The sequence below is a fragment of the Phaethon lepturus genome, unplaced genomic scaffold (assembly GCF_000687285.1).
Source record: "Phaethon lepturus isolate BGI_N335 unplaced genomic scaffold, ASM68728v1 scaffold3319, whole genome shotgun sequence".
Taxonomy (NCBI): domain Eukaryota; kingdom Metazoa; phylum Chordata; class Aves; order Phaethontiformes; family Phaethontidae; genus Phaethon; species Phaethon lepturus.
In genome coordinates this window covers 109,114-133,150 of record NW_010562606.1, presented here as the reverse complement: position 1 = coordinate 133,150, position 24,037 = coordinate 109,114, and the positions used below count along the sequence as shown (strand labels likewise).

The 24,037-nt window shown below is 41.8% G+C and overlaps 1 protein-coding gene across 1 annotated transcript in view; it reads right to left on the bottom strand.

Moving 5' to 3' along the window:
- Window positions 1–24,037, bottom strand: part of TTC7A (tetratricopeptide repeat domain 7A) — a gene marked incomplete at its 5' end in the record, with an annotated part of 152,685 nt that overhangs the window by 24,729 nt on the left and 103,919 nt on the right. The window contains 2 exons of the mRNA XM_010294304.1: window positions 8,363–8,565; window positions 19,936–20,070. Of these exons, the coding sequence (XP_010292606.1) occupies window positions 8,363–8,565; window positions 19,936–20,070 (338 nt within the window). The remainder of the gene's footprint in view (window positions 1–8,362; window positions 8,566–19,935; window positions 20,071–24,037) is intronic.

Sequence of the window (24,037 nt, the reverse complement as noted above, 5' to 3'; positions counted from 1 at the left end):
GTCGGTTTTTATTTTTCTATTTCTATGCGTTTTACTATATTGTAACTCGGAAGCCACACCGACCCAGGATCACACAGACACAATGTAATTAAAAACTACAGTCAATACATACATCAAAACCTTAAAATAACCCTTTATTACATACAGAAATTCTGGATAATAAACATAAAAAACACATCTGATACTATCCAAAAATATTTAAAGTAATGAACTCAATGTATATATGTATTTAAGAAAAAAAACCCAACTTTAAAAAGTGTTACTAGTAAAGCTTCAATCGTTTTGTATGTCAAAGAACAGTTAGAAACTCATTTTGCTGTCATTACCTACTGAAATTCAAGTTCTTAGGCCAGCAATTTCTCAGAGATTGCCTTTAAGTATTTGTTTAAGTAGTAGCTGTGATAATGAAAAATATTCTCAGTATCACGTAAGTAATACAACGGTCCGCCTAACCAAAATTACCCAGTCCCTAACTCCGCTTATCATCTTTGCCAAAACAAGAGCAACGGGAGCATCAAATGCAGCTAGGAAGAAATATCTCCAGAAAAGATAAAAACAGGTCACACATTGTGTCTCTAGATACAATTATCCACCTAATTACACTTAGGACAAAGGCCCAGTTGTCTTAACTACAGAGGGATAAATTTTAATTGTGATGTTCAAGTCTCTGTACACAAATATGAAAAACTGAGCAAGAAATGTCACTAGAAAATGGAAACAGACCACAGCATACTTATCTACAAAACAGCAAACAAATTGGATAAACTATGGACCTGAAGCAGCTCCTTAGATGATAAATAACTCTATTAATATGAAAACTATGCTCCTTTGTTCCCACATTTAAGCACAGAAAGCATTCTAACTTCAGCTTTCAAGGTAAAAATGCTTTTAATTAGGGTCCTAGCTACCTTATAAGACATACAGACCTTGGTATGATGGAGCTATAATAATCTACCCATGCTGAGAATCTGCCCCATGATTTATATGATTACACCATGGCAGCATGAAACAAATCCCCAAGGAAGTAACGCATGTCATCCTTGAAAATATTAAGCAATCAAGCCATGTTTTTATTATGTGAATGGATGCCTTTGAAAACAAGGATGCATGCACCATACTGTGAGGTAAAATGAAATAAATGAACAGAAATAATTCATTTCCATGTTCTAATCAGTGGAAACTGTAGTCTTCAAATTATCCTGATGCTACCAAATGCGAGTCTGGAGACAATAGGTTGACTTTTCTCCTAAAATGAACATGAAATTGCATCCTAAGTACACAATGAAGGCCAAATTAAACAGGCCAAGATTTTCTGTAAAGGCTGTTTCTTTTCATTCAGCCCTTGCATCCAACTGAACAATTAAGAGCAGAAGACTTAAACAAAACCTCATATAGTTTTTAAATGCTCAAATCTAATCAAAAGTAATGTACTTATCTTAGGCAAAAGGAACATAATCTATACAAAAACCTGTTCTCAGTCAAGCTCTTCAGCTTTACCAGCAAAGAGAAATTTGGGTTCCATCCGCTAAAAGGATGTCTCTGGCAAGCAGAATGAAAAATATGTATCAAAGACTAGAACTGCATGCTTGCTGGCTGGGTTGTATTCACAGACTGGGACACTGACATCTCTGCAAGGACCTGCGACAACACCGTTACACTGCTCTCTGCTATTATAAATCACCATGCATTCATTAGAGATGCTGACCATTCAGAAAAAAATCTAGCCCCTACAGGCATGAGGAGATGGAAACAGAGCTGTGATAACAAGATCAGGTTAATACAAAACATTTCAAATAGAACGCTGTATTTGTATGAAATTGTATATAGGTAATAATTATATGAGTAGAAGACCCAAGGGACAGTGAAGTTTTTTAACACTGAGTCTACAACACTGCCTTTGAAGCTCGGTTAATTTTTTGTAAGTGCGTTATTTGCTCTAGCCTTCTCATCTTAAAAAGAACTGTAAGAAATTCAGAGAGACACAACGGCAATAATGAAGGCAGTGGGACTAGTTTGGTGATAAATATCTATAAAATCAGTAATGGGAGGGGGGATGAATAAGAATCAGTGGTGTGTTGTCTTCCAAATTAAGAACAAGGTGCATCAGTGTGCCTATGAAGAGCTGCATCTAGAACATACAAAATTTGGCAGCTCTTTCTACAGCAGAAAGCAGACCTGCAGGTCTCCTTGCTGAAGGGTACCATGAATGCTGAAAGCTAATGCAGGCTCAAGACAAGTTCAGGAAGGAGAAATCCACTGTGAATTACTAAGCAAGTAGAATCTATGTCTACTTCAGTATGTCCCTGAGCTAAGTCAGAACCTTAGAAGTAGCATATATGCCTGCCATGCTCTCATTCTTTCCTAGGTTCGTTCTTATGCTGCTGTTGGAGAGAAGGACTAGTTGAACCTCTAGGTCTGACCCAGTACGGTTGTGCCAATGTTACGTTTAGTATCTAGTTGGAGAAAAAATTCCTGGTATTAGCTGCAGATTCACTTTGGGGGCATGACTGGATGGAAAGCAGCTTTCCAGAAAAGAACGTGGTGGACAGCAAGCTGGCCATGAGCCAGCAATGTGCCCTTGCAGCAAAAGCAGCGAACGGTATCTTGGGCTGCATTAGGAGGAGTGTTGCCAGAAGGTCGAGGGGGGCGATCCTTCCCCTCTACTCAGCACTGGTGAGGCCACACCTGGAGTATTGTGTCCAGTTTTGGGCTCCCCAGTACAAGGAGGACACAGACATACTGGAGAGAGTCCAGCAAAGGACTACTGAGATCATTAAAGGACTGGAGCATCTGTCATACAATGAGAAGCTAAGAGAGCTGGGACTGTTCAGCCTGTAGAAGAGAAGTCTCAGGCAGGACCTTATCAATATGGTTAAATATCTGATTGTAAGTTGTAGAGAAGATGGAGCCAGACTCTTCTCAGGGGTATCCAGTGACTGAATGGGCACAAACTGAAATATAAGAAATTCCATTTAAACACGAGAAAAAGCTTTATTTACTCTAAGGGTGATCAAACACCGCAACAGGTTGCCCAGAGAAGTTGTGGAGTCTCCATCCTTGGAGATATTCAAACCCCAGCTAGACACAGTGCTGGGTACCCTGTTCTAGCTGAACCTGCTTGAACAGAGGGTTGGGCTACACAATCTCCCAAGATTCCTTCCAACCTCAACCATTCCATGATTCTGCTATGTGGTTGATACCTCCCAAACTGCATTTACCATAGGAACTTCTCCAAAAAATAACCAGGCCTTCCTGGGGAAAGGCCAAAATCTATACTAATCTCAGAAAACAAGGGTCACAAAACAGCCAACAGTCCATTTGTTGGCCCAGCTTAGGTAACAAACTCAGGTGAGTGGGATGCTTGTTTTGCCAACTTCAGTTGGAGGGTACTATATAACTGTAAAGCCCTTCTGCGTGGCTGCTGATCTTACGTTCTGTGGTGCAGGTGAGAGTCTCTCTAAGAAAAAACAGAACTCTCATGATAGCACAACCAGTGTTACCTGTATATTCTATTTGACTTGATGATGGAACAAATCAAATACATTGTCACTAGATTATGTTTCCCACCCATTTATGTGGTCAGAACAGAACACAGAAACACATTGTGAAGACTGCTTTCCATTTTAACCTTCACAAAAACTCACCAAACAAAACCCAATATATATTTCACTGTTCCACTATCAAGCATAGGGATGAGGCAGTGCAGACAGCTACGTGGCATTCTGGTAACCTTATCATCCCTGCCCCAGCCTTCAGGAGAAGTGAGGAATCATTACAATCTTCCACTGCAATCAGTAAGTCTCAAGTACGAGTCAAGTGACTTTTTTTTCTGTTTTGACCACATTTTCTTGTTTTTTTCCATTAAATCTGGCACAGTGATGGAGATGAGGGAGCCCACTTCCTTCCCTTTTAAATACACAATTCTGTCTCTTCTTCCCTGAACTAAAACATGTTGAGAATTGTTCTAACTCAAAGGGCTATGTGAGATGCATGCTGGGCAAGAGTTTTCTGCATATCTCAGTAGGTTTTTAGTTTATCTTGCAATATTACATATGGAGCTTTAGGACTCAAATCCAACATGCTGGCATTCATTTTCTTCTCTGAATCAAGAGGGAGAATGGCACTTGAATGCACTATGACTGGGAACTAGCAAATTTCTCTGTCTTTCCCTAGTGACATACAGGTAGGTGGATTTGTGCATCGCTTTACGAGGAGGCGTCATCTGTCCTGGCTTATGTTGTATTTTCTGACTTGGTTGGGCACATGTCAGTTTTCTCATCACTGTCCCAAAGCGGTGTATATCATGATGTTATATAACCAAATCTGGTACATCTTGAAAGAAGTAAGCTGTAGTTATTTGGTTTAGAAATGTGCTGTCAAGAGATTAGCACCTGGCATGGCTGATGAGTCACAGTGTAAGACAAGGGGATATGCACTAAGCTCTTGTTTCTGGACCAATGAAGATACCTACTCAGTAGAAACTCCACCAGCCCCCCTGGAAGGGAGAAGTGCTCTGTGAACTTTGCAAGCAGGCCCCAGGAGCGTGAAAGGGAAGAAGAAAAGAATGGGGGTGTTCTAGTAAGGGGAGGTGACAGAAACATGTGAGACAGAGCAGGGAAAAATGTGGAAAAAACCCCTAGCAAGTTGTATTTCCTAAAGAAAGCTGTGGTCTTACACTATGTACAGTTTCTAAAGGCCAAGCCAAGCTAATTTCTTCTGACAGCAAACAGTTCAACCAAAGGAGTAGCTCCACACCTCACCAGGAGTACTTTGGTACATAAATACGCTCCCAATAGCCCCAAAAATGGATTCTATGTGTTTTTTCCAAATGAAAACAAAACTCCTCAACAAACGTGCTTCCTTAGATAGGTATTAGCCAGTCATATTTACTTTGTAAAGGCCATTGGTGGACTCTTGATACAAGCTTAAGGATCCTGTGGCATCACTTACAAAATGCAAGCGCTAGCAAAAAGCGGCACAACTGCGTGGTATTTTCAATGTGCCCGTGGTTACCTAACCACAGTATCGGACACCAAGTGCCAACAGCCCCGCGATGAAGCGGAGCGCGCTACCTAGCTCCTCAGATGCCCTCAGCACTGCAGTCCCGCTGTACGCTGCTGCCCTCCCATGCAGCAGTGTGCTTCATATGGAAAGCACGACGATTTGACAGCCGTTGTAAACACCCTACAGTCACAGTAAAACATAAAGAGCTTGTGTTTATTATGGTGGTGACTGTACCCTCTGTAAAAGTGAACTTATTGACACCCAATGGACTCATTCATTGCTAGATCTGTGCCCTTCATTTAAAGGCAGCAATGCTCTTCAGGTTGGAATTTTCCAAATATAGCTTTGACAACCCAGTTCTGAGAGCCCAGGGGAAGAGACATGAGTACTTTGCTAATTGATGCTGATACACCAGGGAGAATTGGCACTGCCTACAGCAGAGTTTTCCCTTAAAGTGGACTAGGTCAGTTGGCTGGCAATTGCACTAAGTCAAACAGCAATTCTCATAACCAGACCCCCTTTCCCTAAATTATTACACATCCACAACACTATTACTACAGTGGGAAGACTAGGTACTCAAATGTTTGGGGAAGCCAGCACTGAAACAGCATGTGTGAATTTAATTTCAGCTGCCTGTGTATGTGTCTTGCATAGTTTCAAGCCACTTGGAACTAGCTGATAATCTAGTTTGGTCTCCTGCATAATAATCCCAGACATAGATTTCCCTCTGGTAGGGGACTGAACATACTGTGCTCAAGAACTTGTATTTTAATAACAGTACAGCTAGTACTTGGCTAATACATACATTTCAGAAAGGCATCCACACGTCTTCTGCCTTGAGGAGATGCAGAATTTACCGCTTGCTACATTATATCCTCAATTGCATAAACCCAGTCTTAAGTTCTCTATGGGCACACCATCTCATTCAGTACACAGGACAAAATCACTTAGCTAGCAGCCATTCAGTATTTTATTTTTGCCCTTTTTATTTGATGCATAGCCCTAAAAACCTTGTTTACTGCACATTATTCCAGTTCTGTTCTGAAGGCAGAATGATTAATTTCTTTACAGGCTTTTCTATAGCGCTCATCAGATGCTTCTAATTTGTTATACACAATTTCCTAGCTTTTGGAAAAGCATACAAAGGAATGCCTTTATGTGGCATCCTATAACTACTGCCATGATTCGTATCGGCAGGGATAGACCAGACCTTTGCTATCTTAGCTAACAGGTGTAAACCACAGGCTGCCAGCATGGCCAAGCTAAAGGAGATGAGGTATGTGCTTAAGGAAGTGATTTTCACTGGTATCTGCTGACACCAGGATGGGAAGATTCAGAATTTTAAGGAGACTGAAAGCTATGGGGTAGAGGTACTCTTACAGGTTCACGCTCCTTTGTCTCTGTCATAAGACCAATCTCTTTAATTCATCCTTTCCAACATGCCCAGCCCTCAACCATGTGTCTTGGCCTGGTTCCTTAACCCAGTCATTCTTCTGATCTATCCAGTCTTAGCCAGTGTTACCTATCTTATCTTATTTTCTAACTATCTGTATTTCTCTTACTTTGTTATTGAGTTTATCTTCCCTGCTTGCTCATGGACTGAGTCTCTGCCCCCAAACTCCTCATCTCACTGTCTTTTTCACCTCTACTAAACTTTACTTCCATCCCTTGACTAAGAGATGATGGAGCTTACCAGGGTTTGAAAGGAATGAGCATTCACAGACTCATCAGAGGTTTAATACATATCTACTAAGCATGTATAAAACGTGTTTTTTAAAGTTTATAACTTGGATATCCTAGGAAGAATTTTCTTAGGGATGGTAAAAAGCACATTAATACGTTACAAAGACTACCCATTCCTGACAAAACCTGAAGACACTAAAGCACAGTAAAGAAGGTGTCACAGAAGCCTTTCAGGTTTCTTCTTTAGCTTCATTTCCAGAAACAGTTAAGCCATGTTGTGTGACATTTTCTGAAGTAAGCTGGGTCACAGAGCAGGTGTGCATCTCAGAAATTTTTACTCCAAATTACTAGTTTCAGAAAATTGCAAGCAACTGAAATGGGAAGACACAGTACGTGGTTCTGCCCATAAAATAAGACAAAAATGAAAGCTATTAGTATCATGTTGGCATCTAACTTGATGGCTGCTCTGATACCAATGACTTGTCTGAAATCATGGCACTAACTGAGCAAAGAACATCATTCTATCTTGCCAGGTTTTTACCAACTGATTTTGCAAAGGCTGAATCACAGCAACAAATTAATATTATTGCCCCATATAAGGCCGATATGTGCACAGCTGTTTTGTAACTTTCTCCTGACATATGCACCAGCTATTCATTTGCTAGTTTTGCACTGAACATTCGTTATTACCAAATATCTCATCCCTTGCCTGTAGGTTCTACTATTTTTTCTCAATTATAACTTCACTTCACGTTTGTCGTCTTGTGCACTGATACCCCTTCACTTTTGGAGTTGCCTGCAAACCTCATCAAGACCAAATTTATGCCAGGAAATACAAATCTGCTAGCAAAGACACAAGGTGGTCACATGGATATAGGATTCCTGTAAAAATTAAATTAGTCAAGAAAGACTTCTAAAATCCCAGAGAGACCTAGTAAAGGACTACAGTTAACAAGACACATCATTGATGAAAGATGATTAACTGTTTTGATTTTGTAACAGAAGTGGGTTTCGGTCTTCCACAAAGCTTCCTATACTACTACTACTACTACTACTACTACTACTACTATTATTATTATTAACCTCTAGGCCCTGTGTCTGTAAATAAGTTTGTTTGAGGGATGGTGCAACAGAAAAAATACTTGCTGGTTAGCAGTGTTGCCAAAAAAACCACACAAATGTGGAGTCACTGCCCCTACACAAAGTTGGAGCTAAGATGCAGCTTAAGACAATAACAGATTAATTTTATCATAAACTCATATTTTATCTTGATTTGAGTAGACACAAGGCTCCAGCCCAAGGTTTACAAACCCCATATGTATCTATATTCTATAGTTATTTAGTTCAGATCTTTCCAACGTCAGTGTACTATTTATTTAGAATGCCTAACAGTTAGCAGGAAAAGCAGCAGAGACAAAGCAGTGAATTGACTTCCAAAACTATCATACTTTGTCAATTAAGATATTTACTTTTGACACAAGTCCTAATTAGTTAAAAACATTCAATCCAGTCTTAAAATAGAGGTTCAAGCTACCCAATTTATTCTTGGAACAGTCACTTGCTCTCACGATTAGGATGACAATGGCACCCAGAGCAAGCATGAGCCCTCTCCCCTCTTATTACAGTTAATCAGGAACATAAATACTATAATGGAGCTGAGCCCCTGCAAACTCACCAGGCTGTGCATAATTTCCACTCCATCTGGATTCACTGTGAGCGCTTCATCATACAATTGCCTAGCCTCCTCCAAATTGCCTTTCATCTCTGCAAGCCTCCCACGCATGTACAGTACAGCATGAGAAGTGGGGAAAAGACTAGCTGCCTCCTGGATACAAAAGCCTGCTTCTTTGAGATGCTGTTGTTCCATGAAGAGTTCAGCTAAAAAAAAAGAAAAAAGAAAGAACACAAACCAAAAAACACCCTACCATTAGTTGAAATAAGTCAGTGACCTTTCTTCACGTTAATTACATATCATCTCCCTTAAGCATATTAAGACATGAGGCCATGATCCTACACAGTGCTTACTACTATAGTTAGTGCTTACTATCACAAGTGGATCCACTGAATGGATCTTTCTTTAATGCTAAGGGCTCTATACAGATGTCCATGGACATCTGTAGGTGTTGTCCTGACAGAGGACAGTAGTAAGGACTCCTCAGTCAGGAATGTAAACAGTGGTGAACTGAGCTGTAAGGAAGCAGGGCTGGTAGCCACTTGGAGCCATCATATGTATTTCCAAATAATCTGGGAAAAAAAAAGAACAGAATAAGCCATCACTGTCTACTAAGAACTTTAAACATGTCAGAGTAAGAAGATACATCTGACAGAGCTGGACATTAGCTAACTTTTTTAAAAGAGTATTTCCACATTTTAAAAGATTATTAGAAGTGTTTCTCTCTGCTTATTTGTCTAGTTTATGAGATAGCTATCTCTTAACTTTTCAGAGACTGTTAAAATCAAAAGGCTTTTATCACAGAGACTTATTTATATCGTGTATTCACACATTCATGTCCTCATACATACTCTAAAGAAAATCAAAAGAGAGCTCTTGGAAGAGACTGCTCAGTCACTCACTTTCTTCAACTATCAGCAACTACCTTAGTGGTTTTCTTAGGAAAAAAAAATTCAAGAGGCATACTAATGTGTTTGACTGTCAATTTGTTAATCAAGTAATTTCTCATGTTACACATAAATTTCATAACCTATCTCATAGTTAAACTTTAGTTAAATATGTCTCAGTATTTGGACTAGATCATTGTTGGACTAGATGATCATTGTAGGTCCCTTCTGACTGAAATAGTCCATTCTGATTCTAGATTTATTATGCATTAAAGCTTTGCAAAAGGCTTCAGAAGTGATATTCAATTTTCACTGCCACACATAACTGAAAAGGGAAACTGTTTTTAGATGGATGGATGGATGCATGTAGGTATGTATGCACATATGTATATATGCACATAGGTATATAAAATAAATCTCTCTCTTCGAAGAGCAGCCATTGCCCTTTGGTCCATAACCTGTTTGTGTTCTACATGTTATCACTGCAAAAGCTCAAAGTCTCCTTTTTTTTTAAACTGACATGGTAATGTAGTAAGTATTGATAGTTCAAGAGTCAATTTGAAATGGCTAAGTTGGGCTCCAGGTTTAGATAAATTATTCTGAAATTATACACAACCTTAAATGCCCTGACTTTTAAAGGTAGTGAAGATTTTCAGGAAGTCTCTGTGAGGGGGGAAATTAGCCTGAAAATGCCTCTTAAATAGCTTTGAAACTCTGCCAGTTTCAGAATGCTAGGAGACTCAGATGACGGTAGAGACTTGGCATGCTGACATGGAGCTTGCTGGGCAGAAGTAAGCAGGGGACCATCTCAAAGGCAGTCCTGTCTGGCCATGGAAAGGCTCCTTCTTGGCCTATGTGACATGAGACTGGGACCACAAAGAGCACTTCTGTTGGTACACTGAAAATGATCGTGTACTGAAATGACAGCATGGCTGACCACCCTTCCACTTCTGAAGTGGTCCTTCTAGAAGAACGGTGAGACATTGTTGAGAAAATGCTCAAATATTTCTTAGCCATCCCTAGGTTGTGCTACAGATAAACGTCATTCTCAAAGCTGTCAACATGAAAAAAACATTAGTTCCCCTTGGTAAGAGCTATACTCTTTAAGAGTGACTCATATACATTTCTCTCTAGTTAATCATTATAAAATCTCAGCATGCATCCCCTCCCTTGCCTCCGAGAGGCTGAAGCTATCTACAATAACTGAAAGCAAGACCGTGTACCTTGTCAAGCTGAGTATGTGCACAGCCTTATTCAAAAGTTTGTGGGAGGACAGTATTTTACTTGCACTTCCCAAGGAACAGGGCATTTTCCTGCCAAGTGCTGCATAGCAGATGACGCCATGCATGTGGCAATAATGAGGATGGGGATGTGCAAAGTGACGATTTGCAGCCTGAAGACAGACACTTCATTTGCAAAGTTAGCACAAATGTAGCAGCACAAGAGAAGGGGTGAAATGCTGGCACTGATTAAAGTCACCAGTTCTGGATACTGCCGTATTAAAAGCTCTATTAGCAACTAACAGCATAATGTGACTTGTTTCATTTCAGAAAAGAATCAGGAGCAAGGGGGTTTAGATGTGGAATCACGCACAGCCAGTGTTTCAATGCATGCAAAATGGAGAGTTCTTTCTTTCAATGGTGCCTATAAATCTTCTTCAGTAATAACAATTATTTAGAGGAAGTACAGCAACAACACAGAATCTAAATAAGATCTACAAATTGTATTTTATGGTATCATAACGTAGCATGTTAAAGTTCAGTCCATTTCTTTGCAGGCTCAATAGTCAATAAAAAATGATTTAATGGTGCAGGAGGCCTAATTTGCATAAAAAAGTATGAGCGGTGCCTTTGGTTTACAAAAGGAAAGGAATGCACCCACCCAGCTAAAAATAGACATTAAGGGAAATCGTTTAGGCCTGCATTAAAATGTGTTTTCTGTAAACTCATTTTTCACTTCCATTACATACTCACTCTATTTACAGATTAACAAGATATGCTTATGCACCATTGAATAAAAACACAGCTAGAGGCAGAAATCAAACCCAAAAAACAAGGACTCATTAAATTTATCATGGTAATACTACTGCCTCCCCAATAGTACTGAAAGTACTGGAACACCTGCCGTTGCATTACCTGGGTTAGCAGCTTCCTGTCCACTGGATTATTCAGCTTATCTCCTTATATCACTTGATCATGCTGTAAATAAGTATTTAACCAAATCAGGAGCCCTCATGAGGAAGTTCTGTTATAGAGACGTGGGACCCAGTTCCACTCCAAAGCAGAGGGTATCTCCTCAGGCTGACACAGGTGCAGAAGATCCGTAATTCTTATCCTGTGAAAGGTTCAGTGCTTCAGCAAAACCATTTATGAACCTCCAGTTGTGGGACTACATTGTTATTGGCACTGACATTCTTTGCAGCTTTGGATCTAAAGGCCATGTTTGCAAGCTTCCTTGCTCTCTCTCTCACTTAACATCATCTTCATAAAAACTTAACCAAATTTACATTGTCTTTTGAAGTAAGTACCACCACAGGCTCTCTGAATGCTACTGAGCAGAAAGAGATGATCATCCTGCATGTACCACCTGCTCTATTATCCTCTCTGGAGTAATGCTAGAAACTCTTGAGTGTGAATGATAATTAGGAAATATTTCAGCATTTTTACCTATAGGTTTGGGGTGAGACAGCACACTGCATGGATGGGCAAAGACAGGACGAATTGTGCACTGTCTCCTTTCATTCATTAACTGAAGCTTGAGCCTGCACCCACTGAGACCACAAGCAGCTATCCAGCTGACTCCAAGGTCCAGCCTAGCTGATTCATTTCTTTCTCATATCCACCTTATGTTTCCCATCTGTGTTCTCCTGCAGTACTGTCCAGCCTGCTCTGCTGTTCTTCCAAACAACTGTCATCTCCTCTTGCGGCTATGGCCTACTTTGTCTTGACCTGCAACTAGAGTTCCACTGATACACGAGTCTTAATGCTGGGCGCAGTCCCCGAGAGCAGCACGCGTCTCCACTCAGATTATCATTAGCTCCTAATAGAAGCTCCTAGTTCTTCCAGCTGTTTCTGCTAGCATTTAAGCTCATCTACAGTGAAGATCCTTAATCAAGTGAGAATTGCCAGGAGCATATCATCTACTTGCTCTCCAAAGACCAGTAGCAAACGCACAGACAGAGTGCACTTCCCAGAACACTGACAAAGCCAGGTCTCCTACAGTCAGGCTCCTTTTTTTGTCTCCAAGATAAATTCTTTGACAAAGCTCTGCTAGGGAGTCCATCAGAGGAGTAACAACAGTGTATTCTAGTCACGTCTGCATCACAGTGCTACTCTGAGGAAGAGAGTTGCTTGCCATCACCTTGAACACTGACTCTATTCTCTCTTCCTTAAGTATTTCAAAGCAGTGTCAAAAGTGATTGTGCTTGTCACCACAGAAACAGCAATAACTGTAATTCCAGCCAAAAAAACCAAATGGATTTGAAATGTATTCCTGCAGTATGAACAACCCAAGAGTTAAAATTTCATTCCTTGCAAATCATGTTTGGTGTTATCCAAGACGCAGAACTTAACTCCCACAAGTAGACTGCTCCACATCACTCGCTTGTGTGTGCCTGCCGGATCTAAAGCACTTGTCTACTCTCATGCACCCCAAAAACGTTATTGCATAGTGACACAGCCAGCGCAATGCAGCCAGATGCCCAGCAGGCTAGTACTATGGGGAGCAGCCCTTCACACTTTAAGAAGGTGAGAACACCTGTGAGGATGTGTAGGGAGATAACTTCTGTTCCACATCATCTGCCTTCAGGAGCTATTAATGCTTGTTTCTGCAGCTGCCCTTAGCCAGCTGGAAAGACTCACTCCTCTGAGACAGCTCTGCCTTCGGCAGTGAATACAGAGCTATTACCGTGACAAAGGGTTCCCCCGCTGCCTTTCCTTTCTGGTAGGTGACGTTTAGTCATTGTTCTATATTATGACACCACCATGCATGCAATAGCTTAACAATTTGCAGGCAGATTAGATGCAAGATTCCTCAAGCCCTATCCTGACTGCAGTAATCTCATTTGACGCAAACCTTTAATACAGAAATGAAGAACAGAAACTGCCACGTGTTCCCATCCACCTGAGCTCTGCCACTTGCTCTTTGGAATGAGGCAACAGATTTACACTCTCAAAGGCTGTCTTCGCGTGCAAACTGGTAGTTAACTGGAGTCCACGGACCCGCTTTGGGTCTCACAGGGACTGAAATGGCCACTAAGCTTCTTTATTTACAAATGTAGCATTAGAGTGAAAGGTTCTGGAATCGACACAGAACTACCACAGACTACCTTCTCTACTAAATGGCACAGTCAAAACATTACTTGAAATACTACAAGATAGCTGGTTCCTTTATGTGAAGTGGGGCCCAGCTCACTGGTGAGGAAACAGCTCTTTCCCAGCTGGGAGAAGCAAGCCACCATCTTTTAGGCAATAAGGCCACCACTGATAAGGGCGACATAAAAATGCTTCTGTTGGAAGGGCACCTTTGGGGTTTTCTTGTATCCTCTCTCAAAACACGTATTACTGGCTATAGTCAAAGAAAGGACTTCTAAGTCTTCATATTCTAGCCCAGTCAAGTGTAAGTTCCTGTTTTCTGTCTCTGGTATGAATAAATGTCCTGCTTCCTTCTTCATGACCATGTACGCTCTATCACTTGCCCAAAACTTACTGAGCAGCTGAGGAAATGCTAGTATTTGCTACCCATGTCGTTCTCTGGGTACCACTGGCAACGCAACACGTTTCTCTCCATCTCTTGGCAAAGGATCTACAGACTGCTTAACAAAGAGCATGGCTAGCTGCTGCCTGTTTCCTTCACAAGCGAGTGATCAACACACACGTGCATGTTTGCATGTCCCAGATTTCGAGAAATGGCATGTGCTCTTTGAAGACTGCCCATGCCGATGGATTATCAGTCCACAAAGTTTCATGTCCTGCTCCAGCAATGAAAAATATCCAGAAGCCTCAGGAATGGGGGAGGCAATCCAAAATGCCCAGTACCAATATAATGCCAAGATTCCTTTTGACTTTTTAAATTCATTGTTCATAGAAAGTAAAATAAACCAAGCTGGAAAGCGTAGATCAAAACCTAGTATCCCCTGAGGACATTCACATGAAGAGAAATGTGGAATTTGGTGATCCTTAGCCTGCACCAGAAAAGTCTAGGTCAGAGCTTGCTAAACTGGGAGGCTTAACAACCACTGCTGGCTTCTTAACTTCGCTAGTAACATTTCAAAGGGGACCAAACCAGCTCACTTTACCATTTCTATCTCCAGTGTGAAGTGTTCCTAATCCCTCCTAGTAAGTAAGCACTGCAGGGCAGACATCTTTGCAGTACACCTTTAGTCTCCTCAGTAATAGCTGTGCAATAAAGGACACTCCTGCTCCCCCTCCTCAGGCTCCAGCTTTTCATATTGCTTTGTGTTGCTGTAAAGAGCCACCGAAATCAGCAGTGCTTATGGAGCTCAAGAACTCAAAAGCAGCGAATGGGGAAGTTCTAAATTTGAAATTCTAAAATTTGAAAGCACTTTCTTTTTAAAAACAAAAAAAGAGAAAAATATTAGAATTGCTTCAACAACCAGTGCTGCACCATGGGGCGGTATCTGATCCCAGCTATTCTGGCAATGTCAGTAAAGATGTCTCCCCAAACCTGATAAACACCTTTAATATCAGGGCTAATAACTTGAGGGGGCTTAGGGTCGCTAAAAGCTTTGGGAAGGAAGAACATTTAAATACCTGTGCACAAGCTGTGCTGGGTGAGCTGAGGGGCAGCAGGGAAGGGCCTGGCTGTGCCCTTGGCTGCTGCTGGGACGCCGGCTGTGCGGCTGTGCGGCCGCGGGCCAGCTGGGGTTGAAGATTCCAGCCCACTGACCCCCATGACACGTTCTCGTGGAACAAAGCCCATCTCCTCTAACGCAGCTTTTTCCCAGGAATTGGTCCATACGGAATAAAATAAATAAATCACAAGCGTTTTGCGAAGGGGAAAAAAAAAAAAGTTCCTGCTCTACATAACTCGGGGGAGCAGATGTTTTTCCATTAGCTCACTGTTCTCTGCTACACTGGCTCTCTTTACATTTCTTGTTCGTGGCACGTTCATTATAATATTTTTTTCCTAGGGTAAACTTCTAGCACGTTACTGAGACAGCTGGTAGCCCACTCCAGCACCACTGTGAGTACATGGAATACTTATCCTAGTCATTTTTCTTTAAATGCTCTTTTAAATTAGCCTTAGGTGTACCTGGTGTAAGTGAGACTGTGCTTAGCAGGCATTTAGCCAATCTTAGATCAAATTACCAGACCTACTTTGCTGTGAGTGGCCATATTTGGTAAAGTATTGAGTTAGACAAGAAGCTAAATTGTCAGATATAAAGTACTAGTAAAGACAAACAAAGTGGACACTGTAGTTAAAAGTAAAGCTTAAAATAATATAACAACAGGAGCTGGAATATTAGAACTCTTGTTAAAACTGGCTTGTAGCATTCTAAAATGCTCCGTATAAATAAAGCATATGGTTATTACTGCCTGGAAATATATTCACACATATTTCAGATAAGAAATCACTCCAGTTACCCAAAGAGCTTAAAACTATTAAAACTACTTCTTTTCAGCACTGATATGCTTTGCTCTTTGGGTCAAAAGTGATCTTACAAAAATGTCAAATGAAGGTAAATTTTGGTCATAAATTTGAACCATTTCAAGTACATTTTCCGTAGCCAAACAGCATGATTGTATTTTCTAAACAGAAAGGAATACTGGCATGATTTTAAAAAGGAAATAAGGGGTAGAAATAGTTCTTAGGTCAGACATTTCTCTTGGTAACACAAGCAGTATTATCACCAGTAACCTCTAGGATTCCCCTTGCAGCTCTTCCTGCAACAAGAGGTAGAAAGAGTTTTACCCAAGCTGTGGAAGTTCCCTCTCTCCTCTTGAAGTTGAATTCAAGCTCTCAGTTATAAAAAGTAGAACAAAGATGAAAATTGGGCATACAGATCGCATGAAGACCACCTCTCCCAGAGCTGCACCACAGCAGCATGTGCAATGCAGCACCCTGCCCGAGTACTCCTTGAAATGACCTGTTTCTCAGACTTGGGGCCAAGAAGAATGTTTAGGCTTATTAATGTTAAAGCCTAATGAGACAACTCTCTCCTTTTAAGAAGCCATTACATTTCAAGAGGACTGGAAGGTTATTGTTAAAAGCAACCAGACAAGCTGTGTTAATCACAGTCTTTGCTGCAGAACACTTGGAAAACAGAGTATGCCAATTAGTATTCCTCTAAGCACGCCTGCCGCAGGGAGTGGACAACCTCTCTAGTCTTTGGGGACAGCTTTTTACTCTTCCAAAGCTAATTGTGACTACCTGCAGGGAAAACAGGAAGATATGGAAGTCCACTGAAGAAATGTGCTAAGTTCCCTGCTGCAGATGACTGTACTCCCAGCTGGTCCTACAAGAAATGGCTGGACATAAGATTAACAGTGAGAATTCACAGTTTTATTTGGATGTGTGAAAGAGAAGAAGAGGACTCTTTCTAGAGACCACAGATCCATCAAGTAGCTCTTTGGTTGACTACAGTAAGCTACAAAAAATGAGCTTGCCAAAGTTCACTAGGCACTACTGCAGGGAAAGCCAAAGTGCAGCATCCATTATAGTGCGGCACATTTGGACTTAGCAGCTGTGCTTCCAAAGCTGCTGCTTTATTATCTTCCCTACATAACACTGCTGGTCATAAACCCAGAAAAGTTAACTATTTGCATAGGGTCCACAGCCTCGCTTGCCTTCAGCCACCGTTAAAAGAATGCACATGTTCTCATGCACTGTGAGACCCATTCGGAGCGCAACAAGGGCTCTCCAGCCCTGAGGGACTGAGGATGCTTCTGCACAAGGCAGACACTCCTTATTGCAGCTGCAGGTGGAGCAGGATACAGTAACGATGCCCCTACATAAGCAGCATCTGATAGCTACCACCCACTAACCCTGCCCTTGCAAGCCTATGTCCTGGCTTTGTGGCCTGGCTGCTGTAAGAACAGCCTCACGCAGCAGCGGGATAGCTGGTTTTGTATGCTTCTTTCCAATCTGAGTGCAGAAAGGTCTAACTGGATCAGTTGGTTGGTAGCATTAGTTTTCATGCCTTGGGCTATGAAGGGGCACGGGAACGGTAATGGCTCTAATGGAACCCCAGACACGATTGCAGCCTGGCGCTCTAAATCCATACCCACACATAGAGACATGGCCAGCTGTGTCCCATTAGTGTCTGAAAAGGACAGATGCTTTGTTATAAATTTACTGTAGTGTGAGGTTTGGAAATTTTAATAATTTTATCTAAGGATTTATGATTCATGCAAAAAAAGTTAAACTGTTAACAACAACAAAAACAACAATACACGAGTCATTTCCCGAAGGCAGATTAACATTTTTTCCCTTTAGAAATAGGACACTGAGGTATGAAAAAGTTAGGCAACTTGCCTAGAGTCACAACATGAGTCATTGACTGAAAAAGGACAAGTGTGAGCTAAACCTGATAGAAATCTACATCATACTGGTGCGGCTCTATCATGAATATGAAGGGACTCTGGATGCAGGCGTCGGTATTTTACACTAATCGCCTGTTGATTTCCACAGCTGTTAATTTGAGAGTGAGCTGTAAATGCAAAAGCATGTGACTACCTCAAGTCTTTTTAACCATCCACATCTGTTTAATTTGTTGTTTATGAAGTACCTCCTTTTTTGGAAGTTATTAACTTTTTACAAATATACCTGTTCCTCCTTTCCCCTCCTTCCAGATGTGAAAGATTCTAGTACAGAGGGTCGGTGATACCCTTTTGGACTATTCCACTCACTAAGCCCAGTGTAAAATCCAACCCACTTCAAAGAAGGCCTCTAATTATTCAGGAGCTGTGCCCTTCTCTGCAGAGAGTAAAGACTCCCCCAAAATACCTGCATCTCTCCTCATCCCTCAGGATACCAGAATGGAGCACTTCCACACTACTGCAAGAAGAAAACGTACCTCACCAAGAGCTCATTATGTCAATAACTGACTTCAGTAACAAAATTACAAAGCAGTCACAGTATGTATTTTCAGAATATCAATCCTGATTCAAGTCCAGTTAAACGTAAGCACTAAACAAAACAAAGATTTAAAAAAATTATAGAATAGGACAGAAAAGTTACATCTTATAAAAATAAATTCTATCTAAAAGAATTAATTAATGCCTTTGAGAAAGGCACTTGAGTTACACTGAAAAGTAACTGTAGCAAATCACAGCTAGGTCACAGCAAGCACTCGGTCTTTATTGCTTTTGTCTTTTCACACAGCAGCAAAAATGTAAACTGCCTAGAGCTATCTGCAGGATGATGGACAACAGACACTTGACTTCTCATCACAATAAACTCTTTTTTTTGCTCCCCACCAGCTTCCTCTGCAGCCTTAAATCAGGAGCATAAACTGAATAAAGCAAAATCTTGCTAGTGATTTTGAAGCCCGCAGCACATCATCAAAATTTACATACACGCAAGCCATTACGTGAACACATACGATTAACTTAAAGGACGGTGCATTCCATAAAGTAACTTCTTTTGTTCTTTAATATTTAGTCAAATTGTGACAAAAAGAACGTCACGTATTTTGTACCAGAACTGAAGCCTAACTGGTAGGAAATGGCCCACAAAAACAGCTATAAAAACCTTTGCTGAGAAGTAGGGTAAGACTGTCAGGTTTTATGTGAGAATTGCCAATTGTACAGATTATCTAAATGAGAATTTGAAAGGTTCTCTTGCATACAGAATAGCAAATTATCAGCAAGGTTCCAGTGGGCTCTGCTTTTTTTTTTTGTTGTTGCAAATGGTAGCATAGACATCCAAGAAGCAAATCACAGCACTCAAATGTAATTTCAGGTGCACAACTGTGGGCCCAGTTGTGGAAGAAAAGCTGTGTCTCTTAAGAGCAAAATTGCAGGGTCAGAACTCTTTCTATCAGTCCTGAAATGCTGGAATGCAAATGGTAAGACTGTGCTGTGCAACTCTGTTCCTCACCAGGTGCCCTACATAAAACCCTTTCATGCGTTTGGAGATCGCCTCTGAGTAGAGTTCCTTCTCACTGTACTCTTTTCCCTTTACGCACTCTGCTGTAGCACCTCTGCGTGAGTTTCTCAAACTGACATGCAACCTTACAAGTCCTTGAGAGATTCAAACAGTTAAGGATAAAAATGAGGGAAAGACTTGCTCTTTTAATAATTTTCACTTAAACCTCAGCAAAGACTGGAAAGTTCCCAGTCTAAAGAACATTTAATACATGGTTTGCCCTGTCTTATTACAGGGAACCACATAGGAAAAGGAGAATGTCCCTATCAACTACCATTTGTTAATGAAGAACTACCTACCCTCTTCTTTTAAAAGCAGATTTTAGTGATGACTGAAGTCCTCTGCGTGTTATGGAAAGATCAAGGTGAACTAAAAATTGCACTACTCCAGGTTTGTTTGGGGTTTTTTTGTTACATTGAATCAATTAAGTGGTATTTCAGAAACTGGCTGGGATAGGCAGGCAGATTTTCTGCTGGAATAAGGTGGTCTCAACTACTGATTTTGACTACTCCATTAATGCCTATGTCATCTCATTCACCACTTGCGAGAAAAAAGAACTCCAGGTGGTCCAGGACTTACCAGCTTGTAGCCAAATTTGTTCAAGAGCTGTCCACAGCTGCATAGGTCCTTGCTTCATTGCGCTGCTCTGCATAGTTATTTCAGACATGGCCTGCTCCAGTCTTGATGCAGCAAGGGAAGAGGCTCGCTGTGATCCTATGGACCAAACAAACAAGAACATTAATACATTTTATACTTCTTTGGGAAATTTCTTTGACTCATTAAAGCAGCAGGTCTGATTCTCCACTCACTGCATCAGTTTTATGTAATAACAACTCCACTGAACTCTGGCACGACCAACTGGAGAAACGTGTTTTATAAAAGGTTAATTTACTGAAAAAAAACACTGAATTACCCAAGGGCTGCAGCTCAAACAAGCGAATTAAGAGACAGACAGCAATTTTATAAAGGTCTGCTTAGCATTCATCAAGGAAGCAACCATATTTTGCTCATTTGGAAAGCAGACCTCTACCATCAAGTATTTCCTACAAATACTTATTAGTAACCCGTTTTATAAGCATACTGCCACCATACAATTACAAAATACGGCTCACATGCAAAATCTTAATACAGCATTATAGAGTAGCTTGGTACCATTCACACAGCACACACATTTCAAGTGACATCAATATTGTTCTACTGGTTTAGAGGGAGTGTGGTTTTTCATTTAACCTTGGGGAGCAGAGAGCTCAGTGCTTTGACTATATTAACCTTTAGTATGCGCTGTAACATTTACGCAAGAATAAAGTATTTGGTGCCCACATCTCTGGGACAAAACATCACATCAAAAGCTACTCCCAGGAAGAATGCATGGGCGGAGACCATGTTCTCCAGTACAGCAAGCGGGATTATACTGGTGAGCCAATCTCTCAGAGGGGTATCAAGAGGGTGGTAACAAACTAAGAAGCTACAAAATGGGATTTCAGGGCTGGCTTTGTAAAGCTTTGGGAAAGAAATATTGTAATATACATAAGTTTAATGTGATTTTAAGGTTGATAAGCTCTTTCTTTGGAGAGCTGCTTCTGACACTTGCACTGATTAGCATTACTCTTCAATCTACCCTTACAGGCTGACCTTGTAGACCACAAGATCCCGGAGTTAAAATCACGCTTTCTCTCACCGTAGCCGCCCTCAGGGAGCAGCAGAGCTTAGGAACAGGTACTGGGAGAAGCTGGGATGGCTCTGGGCATGGGAAGGGACACAAGGGCAAAAAACCTATCACGGGGCACATGCATTACATGGTCTCTCTGAGAGGCACGGCGTGCTTTTCCAGCTGGATTGTGTGGAAGAGAGGGTTGCCAAACCACACCACCTCACCAGCAGACCATCACCTGGGGGCCAGGGTGCCAGCAGGCACAGCAGCGTGGTCCCCCGGCCGGCGCTCCTCTGCACGCCGAGCTGGGAGCCAGCCTTCCGCCAGGCGCGAGGGGAGGCACATTTCTGCCCCACGCTCCTTCCCAAAGACACCTGTGCAGCGCGGGGCAGGACACGGCCCGCAGCTTTTACCTAACCCGAGGCAGCGCTCCCAGCCTCCGAGAGTGTCATGGCTAGGGAGCGGCCACAAGTGCAACTCGAAACCTAAAACTGTGATGGGAAATATCAGTCCCATTATCTCACCGCTAACTAATGTCATTCATTTTAAGCAGGAGAACTTCAAAACAGCCCTGCAGCGCAGGCGCCTCCCACGGCTCCCTTGGAAAATGCAAATGTGTTCTTCCTAGATGCATTTCTTAAATTCCTACATATTTTCAAAGACATTCCTGATCTAATATTCCAAGAGATGACAGTGCAGTTATGTAGCAATTACGGCTTTAATGGTACGGTAAAAGCCATTCTGCTTTGCATGGAGAATTTATTATATTTAACAGTTTATTTAACAGATCCGTCTTCAGCCTGTTTCACCGCACAGGATTCCTTCCCCTGCCCTGCCCGCTCACTCCTCTCCCCCCATCCCTCCCTCCACCTGGGAGAAATTTCACTGAAACTCCCAGGAATTCAAGCCAGACAAGGGTTCTTTAACACAGGGAAAACTACCAGCCACTCATCCCCAGCCATCCAAAACATGGGACAGCTTCTTTGCACTGCAGAGGCAACAAGAAAAAGGCCACGTGAACAGCTAGTGATGTTCTTAGGAGCACTTTGAAGTTAGGGCAGACCTCATGCCTAGATTGGCAAACTTGGAAAAAATTACATGGGCTTTGGGGATATTGCAGTCAGCCTAAACAGATTCTTATATTAGCACTCCCGATCACATTAGTATGCTCTGAAAGCTAACTTTCAGTATTACATTTCTCTGCCAAGACTGCCCTCTTTCAGAGAGGCTTTCTGGAGCTGTGTTCCTTGCAAGCACGCGTATGTAATGCTGGTCTGACTGCTTGAGGTGGGCAGATGGGCTGGTGTTTTATTTACATTCTCACGGAGCTCAGGGAAATCCTCTTTTCCTGGCAAGTCAATCCGAGGAGACTATGTCACTGTAAGGCACCTTTGTGCATTCTGGAGGGGTCCACACACTGCTGTGAGGATGAACAGGCACTTAGGATCTGCTAAAGCATCCTTCTGTCACAAAGCAGGCTTTACAGGAATATCACTATGAGTTAGTTGCACTCAAAGGAATATGAGTTAGTCGCTCCTCTTCTTCTCTTCATTAGCCGGGTGGTTGCCAAGAGGGGAAACCCTGTGATTTGAGACTGATCTTGCGCAGTGCTGTGGGCTTCAATCTGCACAGCAATATAAAGGGAACCCAAGTTACTTATCAATTTACAGCAGAGGCTCTTTGCATGTAACAGCCTTTGGCATTCCAGTCCTTTGATGTTTATTTTCTTTTCCATTTCAGCCTACACATGGAAGCAAACCACATTAGGCAGAGACCATCCGATCCCTTCCCATCCCTGCCCAGCCTCAGACACAGATAAACTCCTCGTTCTAGACCCACACACACCAGATGAAACAGCTCTCTCCATCCCAGCCCATACCTGCACGTTTGCTGCTGCTGTTCTCGCCCATCTCCGCTGGACCGCTCACAGGAGCGCCCCTTCAAGCTTGTCTGCCCAAATAAACTCTGTAAGAGAAGGTATTTGCCAGCCTGGCCCTTCTGGACTGAAAGGTGCTCAGCCACAGCTCTGAACCTCAGGCAAGCAACATGGTGACCCTGGGGGTGGGCTGAAGGCTACCAGAGCCAGAAAAGAGTGTATCTCTAACACACACGCTGTCCCCCGAGAGGAGGAGGTAGGCAAGTGTCGCACCAGTATCACTCTGACCTCAGGGTGGCAGGGATGAGGGGAGGAAGAGAGCCAGAAAAACTTCAAGCAACATTAAAAAAAAGTCTCTGAATGTCTCATTATAAAATATCTCTTCCTAAAGAAATGTAGATCTTTATATGCTAAAAAACCCACAAAGCCTGTCTCACAGAACTTTAATATCATGCCTCAAAATACATGCAGATGTTGGCATAAGAAGATAGCACATCGATTTGTTATTTCAGTGCAGTCTCTTTCTCCTTTTAACAGCTCCACTAGACAAGAATATAAGCTTCACATTTTACAGTAAAGCCCTTGACATGTTTTGGAAAGAAATCATAAAAATAACAAAATTGATTTTGTCATGATGAGCTCGGCATATAAGCCATACAAAATATATCGAAATAATTTTAAAGCACCATTCTAGGGTTGTTATAAGACCAAGAAGGACCATGTTTAATATTTTGCATCTATGAAAAAACTGCTATCAAAATAGAAATGTACCTCAGTAGATTTACTAGGCTTATAAGAAACACAGAATTCCCTAGCCTAAATCATTTCAGGCAAGAGCATTGTAAGATAAGACTAAATCAGAAAAAGAATGAAATAGCAAGGCAGCTGACTGATACCAGTGAATTTAGTTAGGAACACTGCTTCAGTTAGGAGAAGATGAAGAAAATAAAAAGGAATTAATCTTGCTGGCAGCAAACCTAAAATTCTGGCACAGCAAATAATCTCATTGTGGTCTAACTGAGGGAGAGGCCAGTGTCAAACTCGACTGCAGTAATCCCCCCTTCAGTGACGAGCCCAGAGATCACAGAGTGCCTGTGCGCTACAGTGATACTGCTGCACGCTCCCGGGGGGTTTCATGATAGAAACCAGAGTCT